Here is a 15583-nt window from a genome sequence, read left to right on the forward strand (position 1 = left end):
ATGGAGAGCTGTACTCTGAAGGGTAGGGATACCATATTTTAACATTCAAAAATAGGACAGTCCACAGGGAGGGTAGCCCCACTCTGCCACCATCCACCTCCTCCAACTGCCCCCCACAGAAACCCCAACCCATCCAACCCCCCCTGCACCCTGTCCCCTGATCACCCCCTCCCGGGACCCCTGCCCCTAACTGCCCCCCAGGATCCCACCCCCTACCTGTCCCCTGACAAATCCCTGGGACTCCCATGCCTATCCAACCACTGCCTGTCCCCTGACTGCCCCCCCCCAACCCCTGACCCATCTAACCTCCCCTTCTCCCTGCCCGACTGCCCCCCCAAACCTCCGCCCCATCCAATCCCCTTACCGTGCCGCTCAGACCAGCATGTCTGGCTGCGTGCAGTGCCAGACACACTGCTGCATACATGCTGCCGTGCTCCCCTGTGGAGCCACAGCCCCCTTTCCCCCCTTCCCCCCAGCACCTGCCTTCCAGATTTGAACACATCAAAATTCAGGAGTGCTCAAGCTCAGTTTGGGCAGCTGTTACTTCATTTCTCCCAAATCAAATATACTGATCCACTGTAACTTGCTGTAGAAAAAGTAGGATAAAATTGAGCAAGAAATGCTTCCCAGTGGTTATTAGGACTGGAATTGCTATTTTCAACAGCCATTGCCTTTTTGTTTGGTTTGTTTGTTTGTTTGTTTAAAAGGAAGACAGTGATATTGCATTGGCAAATTCCCCCTAGCAAGAAAGAGCGGAAGAAAAGAATAATAAAGGCACCTCAACTTTTCCTTATTTATGTAGGACAGTCTTATAATATGCATCCAGATATCCTCCAATCACACAAGCTGAAAATTGTTCCACTTTACTGCAGTTCTGTAACCATATGGGAACCAATCCTCTCTGTGTTCTGTGCACATCTAAAATTCATGCTGAATGACCTGCCGTGGGAGCGAGTTACCAGTGACCCAGGCTGCGGCAGAAGGAGGGTGCAGGTCGGGGAGAGGAAAAGAGAGCCCAGGGCTGGGGCAGCAGGAAGTGTGTGTGGGGGGCAATGGTGGGGGGGAATGAGGGAGCCCAGAGTTGGGGCAGCAGGATGGGTGGGGAGAGCCCAGGGCTGGGTCAGCAGGGGGGTGCGGCAAGGAGCCCAGGGCTGGGACGGGGGGGGCAGCCAAAATTTTTTTTGCTTGGGGCGGCAAAAAACCTAGAGCCGGACCTGCCATGAAAGCACACAAAGTAGGCTTGGGGATTTCAAGAAGACTGCCACTCTACAATAGAATGCTCCCTTGGGCCAGGGCAGGACTGCCCCTCACTCTGCTCTGTGCATTGCAAGTACCATTTAGCCCTGCGGAGCATGATGCTACTGTATATTTTAGACTGAAATTTGGTTTGAACGTATTACTTTTTTCTCATTTTGTGATGGTGGAAATGGGGGTGGGAGGGCAGCTTGTATCACAGATGAAGCTCAGGGTGGACGTATCTCACAGGGGAGGGAAAAAAGAGTTCTTGATCATTCACATGAATTGAAGTCCTGTCAAAATATAGCTGAATAAAGCATTACTTCAAAGTCCAGGGTTAGGTTATGCCAAAGTTGTATTTTTCCCAAACTCCTTTAGCTCAGGGACTACCTCCAAAGTGTTCCTGTGGGAACAAAAATGGAATACACAAGTAAGACTCCTTCCCTATTAAAGTTAGATTGACTGGTCAAAATGCAGCCTAGGGTAGATAAAGTTCTATCAGTTGTAAGCTGTAGGAAGTATTTATAAAAAACATATGTCGTCTGGGCTTCACAAACTTGCCAATTCTCAGCTGATTTAGAAAAACCCAGGTGTTTACATAGTAATAACAAGTCAAGGGCATTGCTCTCAAGCCATGTAAACCATGGGGAACTGCAATTTGAGCCTTAGTAAAAGCAAATATAGGGATTGTTGCTCCTTAATGTGTGGTTTCATAGAATATCAGGGTTGGAAGGGACCTCAGGAGGTCATCTAGTCCACCCCCCTGCTCAAAGCAGGACCAATCCCCAATTTTTGCCCCAGATCCCAAAATGGCCCCCTCAAGGATTGAACTCACAACCCTCTGTTTAGCAGGCCAGTGCTCAAACCACTGAGCTATCCTTCTGCCCTATGGTTTAGTCTACATGCAAAATATTTGAACTGATTTTATTGGGTGTGATTTCTTTTGTCATCTTTTTAAAAATTTCCTTTAACATTTTAATTCCAACTCTTTCTTGTTTGTATGTGGCATCTAGGTCAGTGTTTCTAAACCTTTTTGATACCAGGGACTGGCTTGCTGCCTTCCTAAACTGTGTCAGGGAGATCTCAGGGACAGGCACCAGTCCATGAACCAGTTGTTGAAACACTGATCTAGAAGACATAATCAAACGGACTAATATGATTAATTCTATTTTCAACTGTATGTAAAACAAATCCTGTTAAAAACTATTAAATAAGTTGGCAGTAAGTACAGTGAGGAGACAAGTTCATGAATATCTTGTGAAAAGAAATTCTTAGCAATCTGTCACTATTTCCTTTTGTGGCAGCCACAAATAATGAGTAGTGCTGTTGTCTCATCAGGAGAGAACTTGAAGGGATAGCAACTAATGTGTCCTGTCGCTGAACATTCTTCAAAAACAAATTCTGATGGTAGAGTGGTTCCTATTGCATCTGGATTCCTGGTGTAGACCCTGATTCAGCAAAACACATAAACTCAGGCTTAAAGTTAAACACGAGTATTCCTGTTTGACCTCAGTGATATGACACACATGATTTAATGTGAAACAGGAAAGGTTGCTGAATCCTGGCTTTAATTGGTCACAAGTGAAGATACCAGTTCTTCTTTGAGATGGGTTGCTCATATCAATTCCAGTTAGGTATGTGCACGCTGCATGCACGGATGTGGGAAACTTTTCCCTAGCAGTTACCCATCGGGCAGGCTGGGGAGCCCCCTGGAGTGGCGCCGATATGGCGCTCTAAATAAGATCCTGCCAGCCTGATCCCCCTTCAGTTCCTTCTTACCGCCCCTGACGGTTGTTGGAACAGTGGTCTCTTGTTATCAAGTGTTCCACTAATCCCTAGCTTTCTCTTATCTTAGTAGTTACCTTTGTTAGTTAATTGTTGAAAGTTACCTTAGTGTTAAGTGTAGTTTAGTAGTTGGGGGCAGTTCTGCCCTTCAACGACTACCCTGTGGGGCTCTGGGGCATTTCGGCCCAGGGTTTCAAACCCTGCAGATCTTGTAACAAGCCCATGCCCACGGGTGATCCTGCCTTAGGTGTCTGGGGGGGGCCTATCAGGCAAGTGTAAGATCTGCAAAGCGTTCAAGCCCCGAACAAGAAAAGAGAGGGAAATCTGTCTCAAGCAATTCCTCATAGAGTCCGCATTGCGGCCCTCCCAAGACGTGGGACCAAGCGTCTCGGTGTGCAGTGCTCCCCCAGTGGTACTGGCCATGGCACCGCAGAAGATCCCGCACCCGCCTTGGGACTGACGATCTCTGGGGCCCCAAAGGCGTCCACCCCGGCACTGCTCCCACTCCCTGGTCGCTCGAAAAAAGCAAGCCTTGGGAGGACTCTCCATTGGGCCCAAAGCGGTCGCTGCGGCCCCAACTGAGCAAACTTCGTACCAGGCCTCTAAACCTGACAAAGCTGCTAGGCCCTGGTCTGCTCAAGCCAGTCCCGTGCCACAAGGGACCTTACAAGTGGAGGAGGTTACACTGCCTTCCACTCCAGATACCTTCGAGGCCGCCAGAGGGCTCATCGAAATGACGGCACCGGTGTCTCCAATTCAAGCACTGTCTCCGGCCCAAGTCCCGGTACCGTCTATGGGTAAACCGGCAATGTTCGGACTGTCAGCTCCCAGACCAGCATCTCCAGGCCGCTCTGAGTCCCGGCGTTGTTCGGAGTCCCGCACTGCTCCACATTCCGGTCTGACTCATGACACCGGTTAGACTCACGGCGCTGGTCCCGTAGCCCCGACCTTCGGAGCTGCTCACGCTCGAGGTCGCCATTCACTGCCAGAACATGGTCCCGTTTGAGGTCCAGATTGCGCTCGGCAACCTTGGGGCACCGATCCCCATGCCGGCTGTCACCACAGCACCGACCCACAACTCATTGCTGATCCTCTTCATGGCACCGCTCTCCATCGCAGCATCACTCACTGGCGTGGCACCGGTATCCACCGTGGCACCGCTCCCTGGCGTGGCACCTGTCTCCATAGCGGCACCGGTTGTGATCACGGTCAACATTACGACCCCGATCACCGTACAACCCTCATCTGTCAAGGGACTGGGTGCCCCCCTCGCTCCATTCATGCACTGCTCCCCCTTCACCATTACGCTCCCAATCCCCTTCCAGTAGATTGGGGAGAGCTTCAGGGGCTTCGGACATTCCCCAGTCGAGCACGGGAAGTCTTGGTCATGACCCCTCAGCGTCCCACTGGCAACCCCAGTGGCAATTTTGGAACCCCTGGGCATATTATCAAGCCCAGGGTGCCCGTTCCGTTGCCCGCCCGTCAACACGATCAGGCACCCAGCCTCCTCAGGCGACCCTCAGCCACCCTCCTCCAGACTCGGAGCAACCCGTGGAGTCAGCCTCTGTGGTAGAAGCTACCCCAGGCGCCCAGGAAGATCTGGCCACAGCAGACCAAGGGGCTACTTCCGATCTGACTCCCCCGGTTGCGTCGTCCTCGTCTTCCCCTGATGAGGCCGTGGCTGGCATGTCCATGTCTGGCCCACCCCCCATGGACTTTAGAGTCTTGCAAGAACTACTTAGGCGCGTAGCCCTAAATATGAACCTCCAAGTTGAGGAGGTTGTGGAGGAGGAGAATCCTATGGTGGACATCTTAGGCCCAGAAGGACCTTCCAGGGTGGCCCTCCCCATGAACAAAACCATCCAAACCAATGCCAAAGCTCTCTGGCAAACTCCAGCCTCCATCCCCCCCCCACAGCCAAAGGGGTGGAAAGAAAGTACTTTGTCCCCACCAGGGGATACAAATACCTTTTTACCCCCCCCGCCCCATGTTTGCTTGTGGTAGTTGCAGTGAACGCAAAAGAGAGACAAGGCCAACAAGGGCCCGCCCCAAAATCAAAGGACGCCAAGCGGCTGGACCTTTTTGGAAGAAAAGTTTATTCTACTGGTGGCCTTTTGCTATGGATCGCGAACCAGCTGGCGATCCTCACTAGATACAATTTCAACTCGTGGTCTGCGGTCCTTAAGTTCCAAGACTTTCTTCCAGCGGAGGCTCGTACAGAACTGGGGGCCATTGTCGAGGAGGGCAAGTTGGTAGCTCGAACCTCCCTTCAGGGTTCCCCCAATGCCGCGGACACAGCTGCACGCACTCTGGCATCGCCAAGCATCGAAACGCCTGGCTCCAGTCATCGGGTCTTCCGTCTGAGGTGCAACACACCATACAAGGTCTCCCCTTTGATGGCTAGGGCCTGTTTGCAGAGCAAACCGATTCCTGCCTGCATACCCTGAAAGACACAAGAAATACTATTAAATCTTTGGGCATGCATACCCTAGCTACTCAAAGGAAGCTGTTTAAACCCCAACAACCAGACCACCCAACAACGCCCCTTCCCACTTAGACCCAGGCAGGACTTCTCCCGTTGGAGAAGCCGGTACCCTCGATGTAGACCATTATGTCCCCGCCCTCCCCCCCGCAACTCCTCCGGCAGGGTCAAGGGCAATCCAAGCTACCTCCGGGTCCTAAGCATCCATTTTGAAGATACGGTCGAGGACGGACTAACAGCTCACATCCCGGACAGTTATCCTTTTCTGAACCATCTATCCAGTTTCTAATATGCCTGGTCCTTTATTACATCGGACCATTGGGTCCTCCGCATGGTAGAGGCGGGATATTCTATCCATTTACATTCCACCTCACCCTCCCATCCCCCTTCCCCATCCCTCTTCAGGGACCCTTCTCATGAGCAACTCCTTATCCAGGAGGTACAAACCCTCCTTGCCCTAGGGGCAGTGGAGGAAGTGCCTCGAGAGCTCAGGGGCAAGGGGTTCTACTCCCGCTGCTTCCTCATCCCCAAGGCAAAAGGAGGCCTAAGGCCCATCTTGGACCTCAGGGAGCTCAACAAGTACATCGTCAACCTGAAGTTCTGCGTGGTCTCCTTGGCCACAATTATCCCCTCACGGGACCCGGGAGACTGGTATGCCGCCCTCGATATGAAAGAAGCTTACTTTTCACATTCAATTACCCCACCCCACAGACGTTTTCTCCGTTTCGTGGTGAACAAGACGCACTATCAGTTCACAGCCCTCCCATTCGGCTTGTGCACAGCCCCTCACGTCTTCACCAAGTGCATGGCGGTCGTGGCAGCTTTTCTTCGCTGACATCACGTGCACGTCTTCCCGTACCTCGACGACTGGCTTATACAGGGCTAATCTCACCAACAAGTTCGGTCTTAAGTGCAGCTGGTCATGGACACGTTCAGTCGCTTGGGCATCATGCTGAATGTCAGCAAATCTGTCCTCTCCCCTACCCAGACAATAGAGTTCATTGGGGCAGTCCTGGACACAAACCAAGCACGGGCTTTCCTCCTGGCGCCTGGCTCTAGCAAACATAATCACCAACATCTGCAGGTTTCCCACCACCACAGCGAGGCAGTGTCTCAGGTTGCTGGGCCACGTGGCATCCTGCACCTACGTGGTGCAACATGTCAGGCTAAGATCAGGCCTCTCCAGACGTGGCTAGCATCGGTATATCGACCAGGCTGCGACAATCTAGATATGGTGTTCACAGTCCCAAGCCGCACACTCGACTCCCTGCGTTGGTGGCTGGATCCCCGTATGGTGGGTGCCGGGGTCCTGTTCCATCCCCCTCAACCCACCCTGACCCTGGTTACAGACGCATCTGCACTGGAATGGGGGGGCCCACCTCAGGAGCCTGACAACGCAGGGCCTATGGCACGAAAATGAGCTGTCCTTGCACATCAATATCAAGGAGCTCAGGGCGATTCGCCTTGCGTGCCAAGTGTTCCTTCCCCGCTTACAAGACCATTGTGTAGCAGTCCTATCTGAACAAACAGGATGGAGCCCAGTCATTGTCGCACTGCCAAGAAGCCCTTCTTCTGTGGGAATTCTGTTTAGCGCACTCCATCACCCTTCAAGCCTCATACCTGCCAGGTGTCCAGAACGTACTGGAAGACAACTTGAGCAGGTGTTTTCTCACGCACGAATGGTCGCTTCGCCCGAACATCATTCATTCTGTTTTCCACATCTGGGGGTTTCCCCGAATCGACTTGTTCGCTTCACGGACCAACAGGCAGTGCCCAGCCTTCTGCTCCTTCCGGGGTCACAGCCCGGGCTCGATCGCAGTCGCCTTCCTGATCACATCATCGAACCAACTACCTTACGCCTTCCTGCCATTTCCGCTGGTCCACAAGGTGCTCCTCAAGGTCCGCTGGGACAAGGCGGACATCTGTGTTGGTACCCTATCCTGCTGGACCTGTCAATTCAGGTTCCCCTGCGTCTGCCTCTCAGCCCCGACCTCATCTTGCAGAACCACGGTCGTCTCCTACACCCAGACCTTCAGTTGCTCCACTTCACGGTCTGGAGGATCCGTGGTTGAACCAGGCTGAGCGTGCCTGTTCGGACTCGGTAAGGTGGGTGCTCCTGGAAAGTCGTAAGCCTTCGACTACACTTACTTACGAAGCTAAATGGAAAAGGTTTTCCAGCTGGTGCGCTCAGCAGCAGGTGCTCCCGCTCCAGGCTTCAATCCTGAGTATCCTAGACTACCTGATGTTTTTAAGGACCAGCACCTAGCTTTTGGATCCCTTAAAGTTCACCTCGCAGCCATTTCTGCGTTCCACACAGGAGCGGCCGGACGCTCGGTGTTTGCACAACCAGTCGTGTGGCGTTTCCTCAAAGGCTTGGAAAAAATCCATCCTCCAGCGAAGCAGCCCGTGCCTACATGGGACCTTAACTTGGTTCTTTCCTGCCTTATGGGCCCGCCTTTCGAGCTGCTGGCTTCCTGCTCACTCCTCTATCTTTCCTGGAAGGTCGCCTTCCTAGTGGCCATCACTTCGGCACGGCGGGTGTCCGAGCTACGGGCTCTCACATGTGAACCGCCTTATACCATATTCCATAAAGATAAAGTTCAGCTGAGACCTCACCCAGATTTCCTGCCAAAAGTGGTGTCCTGCTTCCATGTAAGTCAGGACATTTTTCTACTGGTTTTTTACTCAAAACCACACCTCGACATTTGGGAACAGCGCCTCCATTTGCTGGATATTAGGAGGGTGCTTGCCTTCTATATAGACCGAACAAAGCCATTCCGTAAGACAACCCAGTTGTTTATTGCCATCGCGGAGTGGATGAAAGGCGCACCGGTCTCCTCCCAACGGATATCTTCATGGATCACCTTGTGTATCCGTACCTGGTACAAGTTGGCAAATCTCCCTCCACCTGTTGTCATGGCTCACTCCACGAGAGCTCAGGCATCGTCAGCGTCCTTTCTGGCAAACATTCCCCTCCAGGAAATCTGCAGGGCTGCCACGTGGGCCTCAGTGCACACCTTCATGTTCCACTGCGCCATCGTCCAGCACTCTCGTGATGATGCGGCCTTTGGCAGAGCGATTCTTCAGTCTGAGGTAAGGCTTGGGAGTCATCTAACTGGAATTGATATGAGCAAGCACTCGAAGAAGAAAAAACAGTTACTCACCTTTCTGTAACTGTTGTTCTTCGAGATGTGTTACTCATATCTATTCCATTTCCCCCCCACCTTTCCCTCTGTCGGAGTAGCCGGCAAGAAGGAACTGAAGGGGGGTCGGGCCGGCAGGGTCTTATATAGAGCGCCATATCGACGCCACTCCAGGGGGCTCCCCAGCCGGCCTGACGGGTAGCTGCTAGGGAAAAAGTTTCCAACATCCGTGAACGTGGCACACGCATACACCTAACTGGAATTGATATGAGCAACACATCTCGAAGAACAACAGTTACAGAAAGGTGAGTAACTGATTTTTTGGAGGAAAAAAACCCTATCACATAGCTTAGACTTCTGTGGAAAGTGTCAGTGTTGAAGGGGCACAAATGTCACAGCTTTCATGTTGAAGTGCACGATTTACCCTGGGGTAAGCATGTAAAGCATCGATCTATGAGATGCTTAGCTCAAGTCTGTGTTGTTAGCCTCTTACTTCATTTGCAGTGAAACTTGCCAAATTCAGCCACACATTTCAAAAGGCAGTGGTGGGAGGAGGCTGCAGCAGGGAGTGGTTTCTTTTTATCAAGATTAACCAGATGTTCTGAGCAATTTTACCCTAATTAATTTAACAGCCTATACTCTAAATTACGTATTTCATCTGGTTTTAATGTGCGTGAATGATGTTCTGCCATTGCAAGGATTCCATGGCCCAATTATATTTATTATGGTTCTGTTTTGTTTTCTTACAGGCTAAACATATTGTTGGCTGGTATGAACCCATTCTATTTCCATGCAGTGAATGTTATTTTACACTGTCTAGTGACTCTTGTCCTGATGTATACTTGTGACAAAGCTGTATTCAAGGATGGTCGACTGGCTTTTGTCACGGCTCTCTTCTTTGCTGTGCATCCTATTCACAGTGAGGCTGTAAGTACATATGTAAAACTGAGATAGTACCTAAAAGAAATACATGTTTATAACTTTTTTAAAAAATAAACCTTTAATACAAAACATACCATTTGCTGTGATTCAATGTGGTGCTTGCTTTGAAGAGTCAACAGTAAAATAACAAAAATGAAAAACAAACTAAAGAACCTCAAACCTTTTGCATTCAAAATAATAACATACATTAAGAATAAACTTCGTACTTGCTGTCTTTCCACTTCATATTAGCTGCAATTCCAATTAGCCATCCTAACCAGCAATGCTAAAAATAATTACACAATGTTTCGATTGAAGAAAATGTGGATCCCCACCATCTCTCAAAACCAGAAAACTTTGTGAGGCATCTGTCCTGCTGAGACATTGTTCTGTTTCTTAAATCTTTTTTACAGAGTCTTTAATTTCTAAACAGAAAAGGGCCCCTGTAATTCATAATGTAACTTGGTGTGCATTCTGGACAAGATAATAGAAAAATGCTGATACAGGTCGTAGGTCTATATTGACCCATGAATTTACTCACATAGCTCTTAATTAGAAACTATGGATTTTTTTTAATCTAGGAAAAAAGCTTCTTTGAGTATACTTCATGGCAAAGTTGCAGTATATAAGCTTATGTTGCTTTTCTACTAATCACAGGAAAATGCAAGATATCAAAATATATAGATACCTTGTTTTAAAATGACGGCTATTTTAATTCCCATGTAGATAAAATAGTTGTGTGTTTTCTTTCAAATGGGGATGCAATTTCTTCTGTTTCCAGGTAGACAACAAGTGTATGTCTAGTTAAGATATTGTCAGCATTGTATTTTGTTGTTATGACCTATTGTAAACTAGTGAGAGTGAAATGACTGCCAGTGCTGAGAACTTTTGAGGCGAGAGTGCCTTAATAACAAAAGAGCCATGAGCTTTACAGTTACCCCTTGTGTTGTCTCTGTAAGCTAATCAGCCAGGCTCCTTTACATAATGCTGCTTTATAATATAAGCGAGGTTTTAGAGGAGGCTGGCTTTGAATTTACTCTTGTCTAGATCAGAATTTGGGGAGTTTAAAGCAAATGCCAAAGCATTGAAGATTACATAATTAAGTTATCTTAAAACAGCAAAAGCTTCAAAGGGCCTTTAATTTCCTTTATGTGCAGTTTCTGAATCTTTATTAAGTGGAATGCTGAAATATTTTGTAATTTGAATAATTATAAAGAAACTTGCCAATTAGAGTCTGAAAAACTCTCATATGTACTAAGTTAGCAGTTGCAATTTATTGTCTGTCTGAACTGATTATTAACTAACATTTGAGTAATAAGCTTTCTTATTGTAGGAGTGACTTTTAGTCTTTGGGGAGGATTCTTATCTAAAATCAGTTCTCACAGTATTAAAGACTATGATTAAACTTCACAGTTTAGTGAATCAGGCATACATTTCTCTTTTTGATCCCCATTTTAATTATTTCATAAAAATCCCAACCACAGTTATGTTTTTATTTTCTGAGCTGTTTCTATAAATGCTTGTTAAAATAATTTAACTTTGGTTTTAGTCAGTCCGTATATTGTTGTTGTTACACAAAATAGCTTAATTACTCTATATCTATATTAGAAAAATACCCAAATTCCTACTGATTAGGGTGCCAGGATGTGGGGAAGAAGAGAGAGACAGAAAGAAAGGAGGGGAAAAACCCATAAAGCAAAGGCAATTGGTATGGGTCATTGAAACAGTCTCTAAAGGTTTTTTTTAAAGTGTAATTTTCATGTTTCTTCTTTTTTTCCTCTTAGGTAACAGGTATTGTAGGCAGAGCGGATGTCTTAGCCTGTCTACTGTTTCTGTTGGCTTTTCTCTCCTATAATAGGTATGGATATTTAATATTAAATGTTATGAGATGTTGAGACATGAGTTTTTTGGGGGGGAAGGAATCCATATAAAATCCTAACTATTCAATTTTATTAAAAATTGACAAAGCAAGTCCTCTCAACCCATGCTGTTTTTTAAGTCACTCACTCTGTGTAAAAGTGCTTTTGAACCCTTCTTTCAGTCATGCACACAACTTGCAGGGATATTAATAAATATATGTATCAGAGGGGTAGCCGTGTTAGTCTGGATCTGTAAAAGGCGACAAAGAGTCCTGTGGCACCTTATAGACTAACAGATGTATTGGAGCATAAGCTTTCGTGGGTGAATACCCACTTTGTCAGATTAATATAGTGGAAATATCCAGAGGCAGGTATAAATACACCTCTACCTCGATATAACGCTGTCCTCGGGAGCCAAAAAATCTTACCGCGTTATAGGTGAAACTGCGTTAAATCGAGCTTGCTTTGATTCACCGGAGTGTGCAGTCCTGCCCCCCCGGAACGCTGCTTTACCGCGTTATATCCAAATTCGTGCTATATCGGGTTGCGTTATAGCGAGGTAGAGGTGTATGCAGGCAAGAATCAGTCTAGAGATAATGAGGTTAGTTCAATCCGGGAGGATGAGGCCCTCTTCTAGCAGTTTAGGTGTGAACACCAAGGGAGGAGAAACTGCTTTTGTAGTTGGCTAGCCATTCACAGTCTTTGTTTAACCCTGAGCTGATGGTGTCAAATTTGCAAATGAACTGAAGCTCAGCAGTTTCTCTTTGAAGTCTGCTCCTGAAGTTGTTTTGCTGCAGGATGGCTACCTTTAAATCTGCTATTGTGTAGTAGCCAGTTGCTGCAGATCCTTACTCACAGTCATTTCACTGAAATTAATGGGAGTGCTCACCCAAGTATGTGTTCGCAGCACTGGGTCCATGGTTATTGAGAATATTTTAATGTTTTAAAAATGATGGACATGCTCTTGGAAAACGTTTAATGAACTAATTAATAAATATGAAAATAACTTAAATTAAAATCTCTACATCAAATCTATTTTGCAGGAGTGTGGATCATTTTTATGTTGGGGAACATTTCCCTCCCACTGCCTCTCCATTCTTCTTGCTGCTTAGTTTATTTCTTGGGACCTGTGCAATGCTGGTGAAGGAAACTGGAGTCACTGTGTTTGGTGTGTGCTTGGTTTATGACTTGCTTTTCCTGTCCTACAATAGACTTACACTGTAAGTAACTTAATATATTATTCAAACCTTGACAACTTTTATGTGCATAATGGGTAGGTGGGTGGAGAGAGATAGCTCAGTGGTTTGAGCATTGGCCTGCTAAACCCAGGGTTGTGAGTTCAATTCTTTAGGGGGGATCTGGGGCAAAATCAGTACTTACTCCTGCTAGTGAAGGCAGGGGGCTGGACTCAATGACCTTTCAGGGTTCCTTTCGGTTTTAGGAGATAGAATATCTCCATTTATTATTATTATTATATACAGTATGATGGATGGAATTCTGTCCCCATTGAAGTTAATGGGAAACTCCCATTGACTCCAGTAGAGCTAGGATTTCATCCTATATTTTATTTTATGTTTTGCTTGATCCTGTTGCTGGGTGGACAGCTAGCAAAGGGTGAAGAAATGATCTACAGAAACACAACTCAGTTATAGCTAACTTTGAAAGGGTTTGATTTTTATTTTTGTGTGAATTTTGACTAGTGGTATCAATGGTTTTTAAAACTTATTGGCTTAATTTCTGCAGTAGCAGCAAACTAAAACCCCATAACTGTTTGTTCAAAATGTGATGACATGTGAAGTTGTTTTATATCATATTTAGTAATAAAATCAGATTTGTTCATTTATTTCTTAATATTTTATTTGTAACATGAATGATGCTTACATCGGGACTCTTCTGAGCCCTCAAGCAATATCTTTAAATGTTTTTTTTCTTTTTTCCCCTCTGTAAATCTAAATTTGTTAAATATGGAAATATTTTTTTCATCTGTTTTTGGGTGGCTCAAGAATTCCACAGCTGGAGAATTCAGCAGTTATCAACACTTAGTTCAGAAAAATCAAATCCATTCAAGGGGACTTATCACAGTCTTAGTTCTGCCGATAGCTATATGGCTCCTTACTTATAGTGTTAAGTTTTTCTCTTTTTGATAGGCACTAACAACATGTAGAGCCTGTTACATCCATCTCTCCCCCAAACATTCAGTGTTTTTACACTTTCTACATCCTTGTCCCCTCTCTCATATTTTATCTCTTTCCATTGACTTTAACGGGACTTAGATATGGTCCTATGAAAACAATCCCTCCCCCCACAAGTAGTACTAATCAGTGGTAAGCTATGATACATCACTAGGGTATTTCTTCTGTCTTGATTCTAATACATAACTTCACAAATGGTCTGCCAGTGGCAAGCTATGGACTTCTTTGGGGTTGGCCGTGAGAATGCTTGTAATGCGTACATTTACAATGGATTGTGTGGAGTTGCAGGAACTCTGTGGTTAAGGGTAGCAGGAATCTTTAATTATTCAGGAGAACACCCATGCACTTATTTTATATCGCTCTTTTCCTTGGGTTCATGTTCCAGCAGTCTCTGAACATTCTGTTTCCTTGCTTCAGTGACATTAAATAATGGTCATGCCTGGGCCAGAGACCTTACGGTAATGAGAGGCTCTGTGGCCCAGATGTGTTGCATTTCAATAGTCATTCTAATTTATTGTGCACTAGTGTAGCTGTTTATGGTGCTCAGAATTTTGTCTTTGTGTTTGCTTGGTTTTAAGGGATAGGAAAGAACCTGCAGCCAAGTGCTGCTGAGACTCCTTCCCGCACCCCCTGTTTGTTTGAACCAGACCGTCTTTCTTTCTTTTTTTTTAACAAGTGAGCTGCCACAAAGGAGAATTGTCTAATGAAATATACTATGCAATTTCTCCCTCCTGACTCCCCATCATTCTCACCACTGTAAGCCCTCTTGAGGTCTGTAAGAAAGATTAGACTAATAATATACTGTGAGGTTCTTTTACATATTTTTAATACTGTAGTTTGTACAATAGCCAAGAATCCATTTATTCTGCCCTCCATCATGCCCAGTAGCAGTGAAGTAAATGTCAGATCTTTGCATGGAGAACTGAAGGAAATGTCATTTATTGTATTAAGATAGCAGTTCGGGATAACTTTCCAATACTCCTTTTTTTTTAATGAAGTAAACATGAAACAAAAGAACCATATCTTAAAAGGCCTCTTTCCCCCCTCTTACCCCCCCCTTGTGCTTCTCAATTCAATGAGTAATTAGGAGAAATGGAGGGGTGCATCAGAGGTTCGCACGGCAGCCTGCGGCTTCTCCATCTGCTTCGCTGCAGATTCCTCCATCCAGCAGGGAGAATGGGAAGCACCGGTTTGCTCACAAAGGGACCTGGAACTCATGCCACCCTGCATCACCTGAAGAGCAACGGAGCAGCAGCCTTTCTGTCTCAAACAAAGCCATGTGGGCTATTCTTAGGTACTATACAACCACAAGTGGTTCTGATTTTTTTTTCTTTTTTTCTCAACAGGTTGTTTTATATCTTTGTATATTTTAATGACAAGAATCACTTTACTTTCTTTAAACGTTTTTATTTAAAAAAAAAAAAACTAGTATAATTGTTGAGTGAGATAAAAACAGGGTGAGGGGCCAGGACGGATTAAACGAGTACATTTCTGCTGCTTGAGAAGAAGAAAGGATTGATGTCATTTCACAGCTGAGAAGAATCGGTATTTTTAGAGAAGGCCAGGCATTAGAGAGAGGGCTTTGTCCCTCCGCCATCTTATCTGGTGGAATGGAGTGCTTCCTTGTGTTTCTTATCCTCCCCTTCCTCTTCCAGAGGTAGAAGATGGGGTTGTGATGATGGTTTGAGAGGGGAGGCACAGATCCTTTTACCTCTAAAACCTGGTGGTGAGCACAGGTGCATAGTTTGGAGCAGAGCTGCCATATATAAACAATCTAAATATTAACTTCCAATTTTTGCCCTGCCTTGTGCCCAAGATTATATATAAGCTTGGCAGAATTCTATTTTTATTTTTTATAATTTCAAAAAGTAATATCAGTTTTATTTGTAAGCATTTAAAAATGTATCTACTTAAATTTTCACAATTTGAGGAAATTATGGGGGCAAGGGTCAGACAATAATTATG

General features: G+C 46.1%; 1 protein-coding gene across 7 annotated transcripts in view; it reads left to right on the forward strand.

Annotated features, from left to right (window-relative positions):
* Positions 1-15583, forward strand: part of TMTC1 (transmembrane O-mannosyltransferase targeting cadherins 1) — a 209701-nt gene that overhangs the window by 12714 nt on the left and 181404 nt on the right. For 4 of the 7 annotated variants that reach the window (XM_042849886.2, XM_042849889.2, XM_042849892.2 and 1 more), the window contains exons 2-5: positions 9396-9573; positions 11352-11425; positions 12470-12646; positions 14706-14912. The exons of 1 other annotated variant lie outside the window; for it this stretch is intronic. In XM_042849886.2, the coding sequence (XP_042705820.2) occupies positions 9396-9573; positions 11352-11425; positions 12470-12646; positions 14706-14912 (636 nt within the window). The remainder of the gene's footprint in view (positions 1-9395; positions 9574-11351; positions 11426-12469; positions 12647-14705; positions 14913-15583) is intronic. 2 more of the 7 variants (XM_005308731.5, XM_008164207.4) reach the window with 2 other exon arrangements.

Source organism: Chrysemys picta, chromosome 1 (genome assembly GCF_011386835.1).
Source record: "Chrysemys picta bellii isolate R12L10 chromosome 1, ASM1138683v2, whole genome shotgun sequence".
Taxonomy (NCBI): domain Eukaryota; kingdom Metazoa; phylum Chordata; order Testudines; family Emydidae; genus Chrysemys; species Chrysemys picta.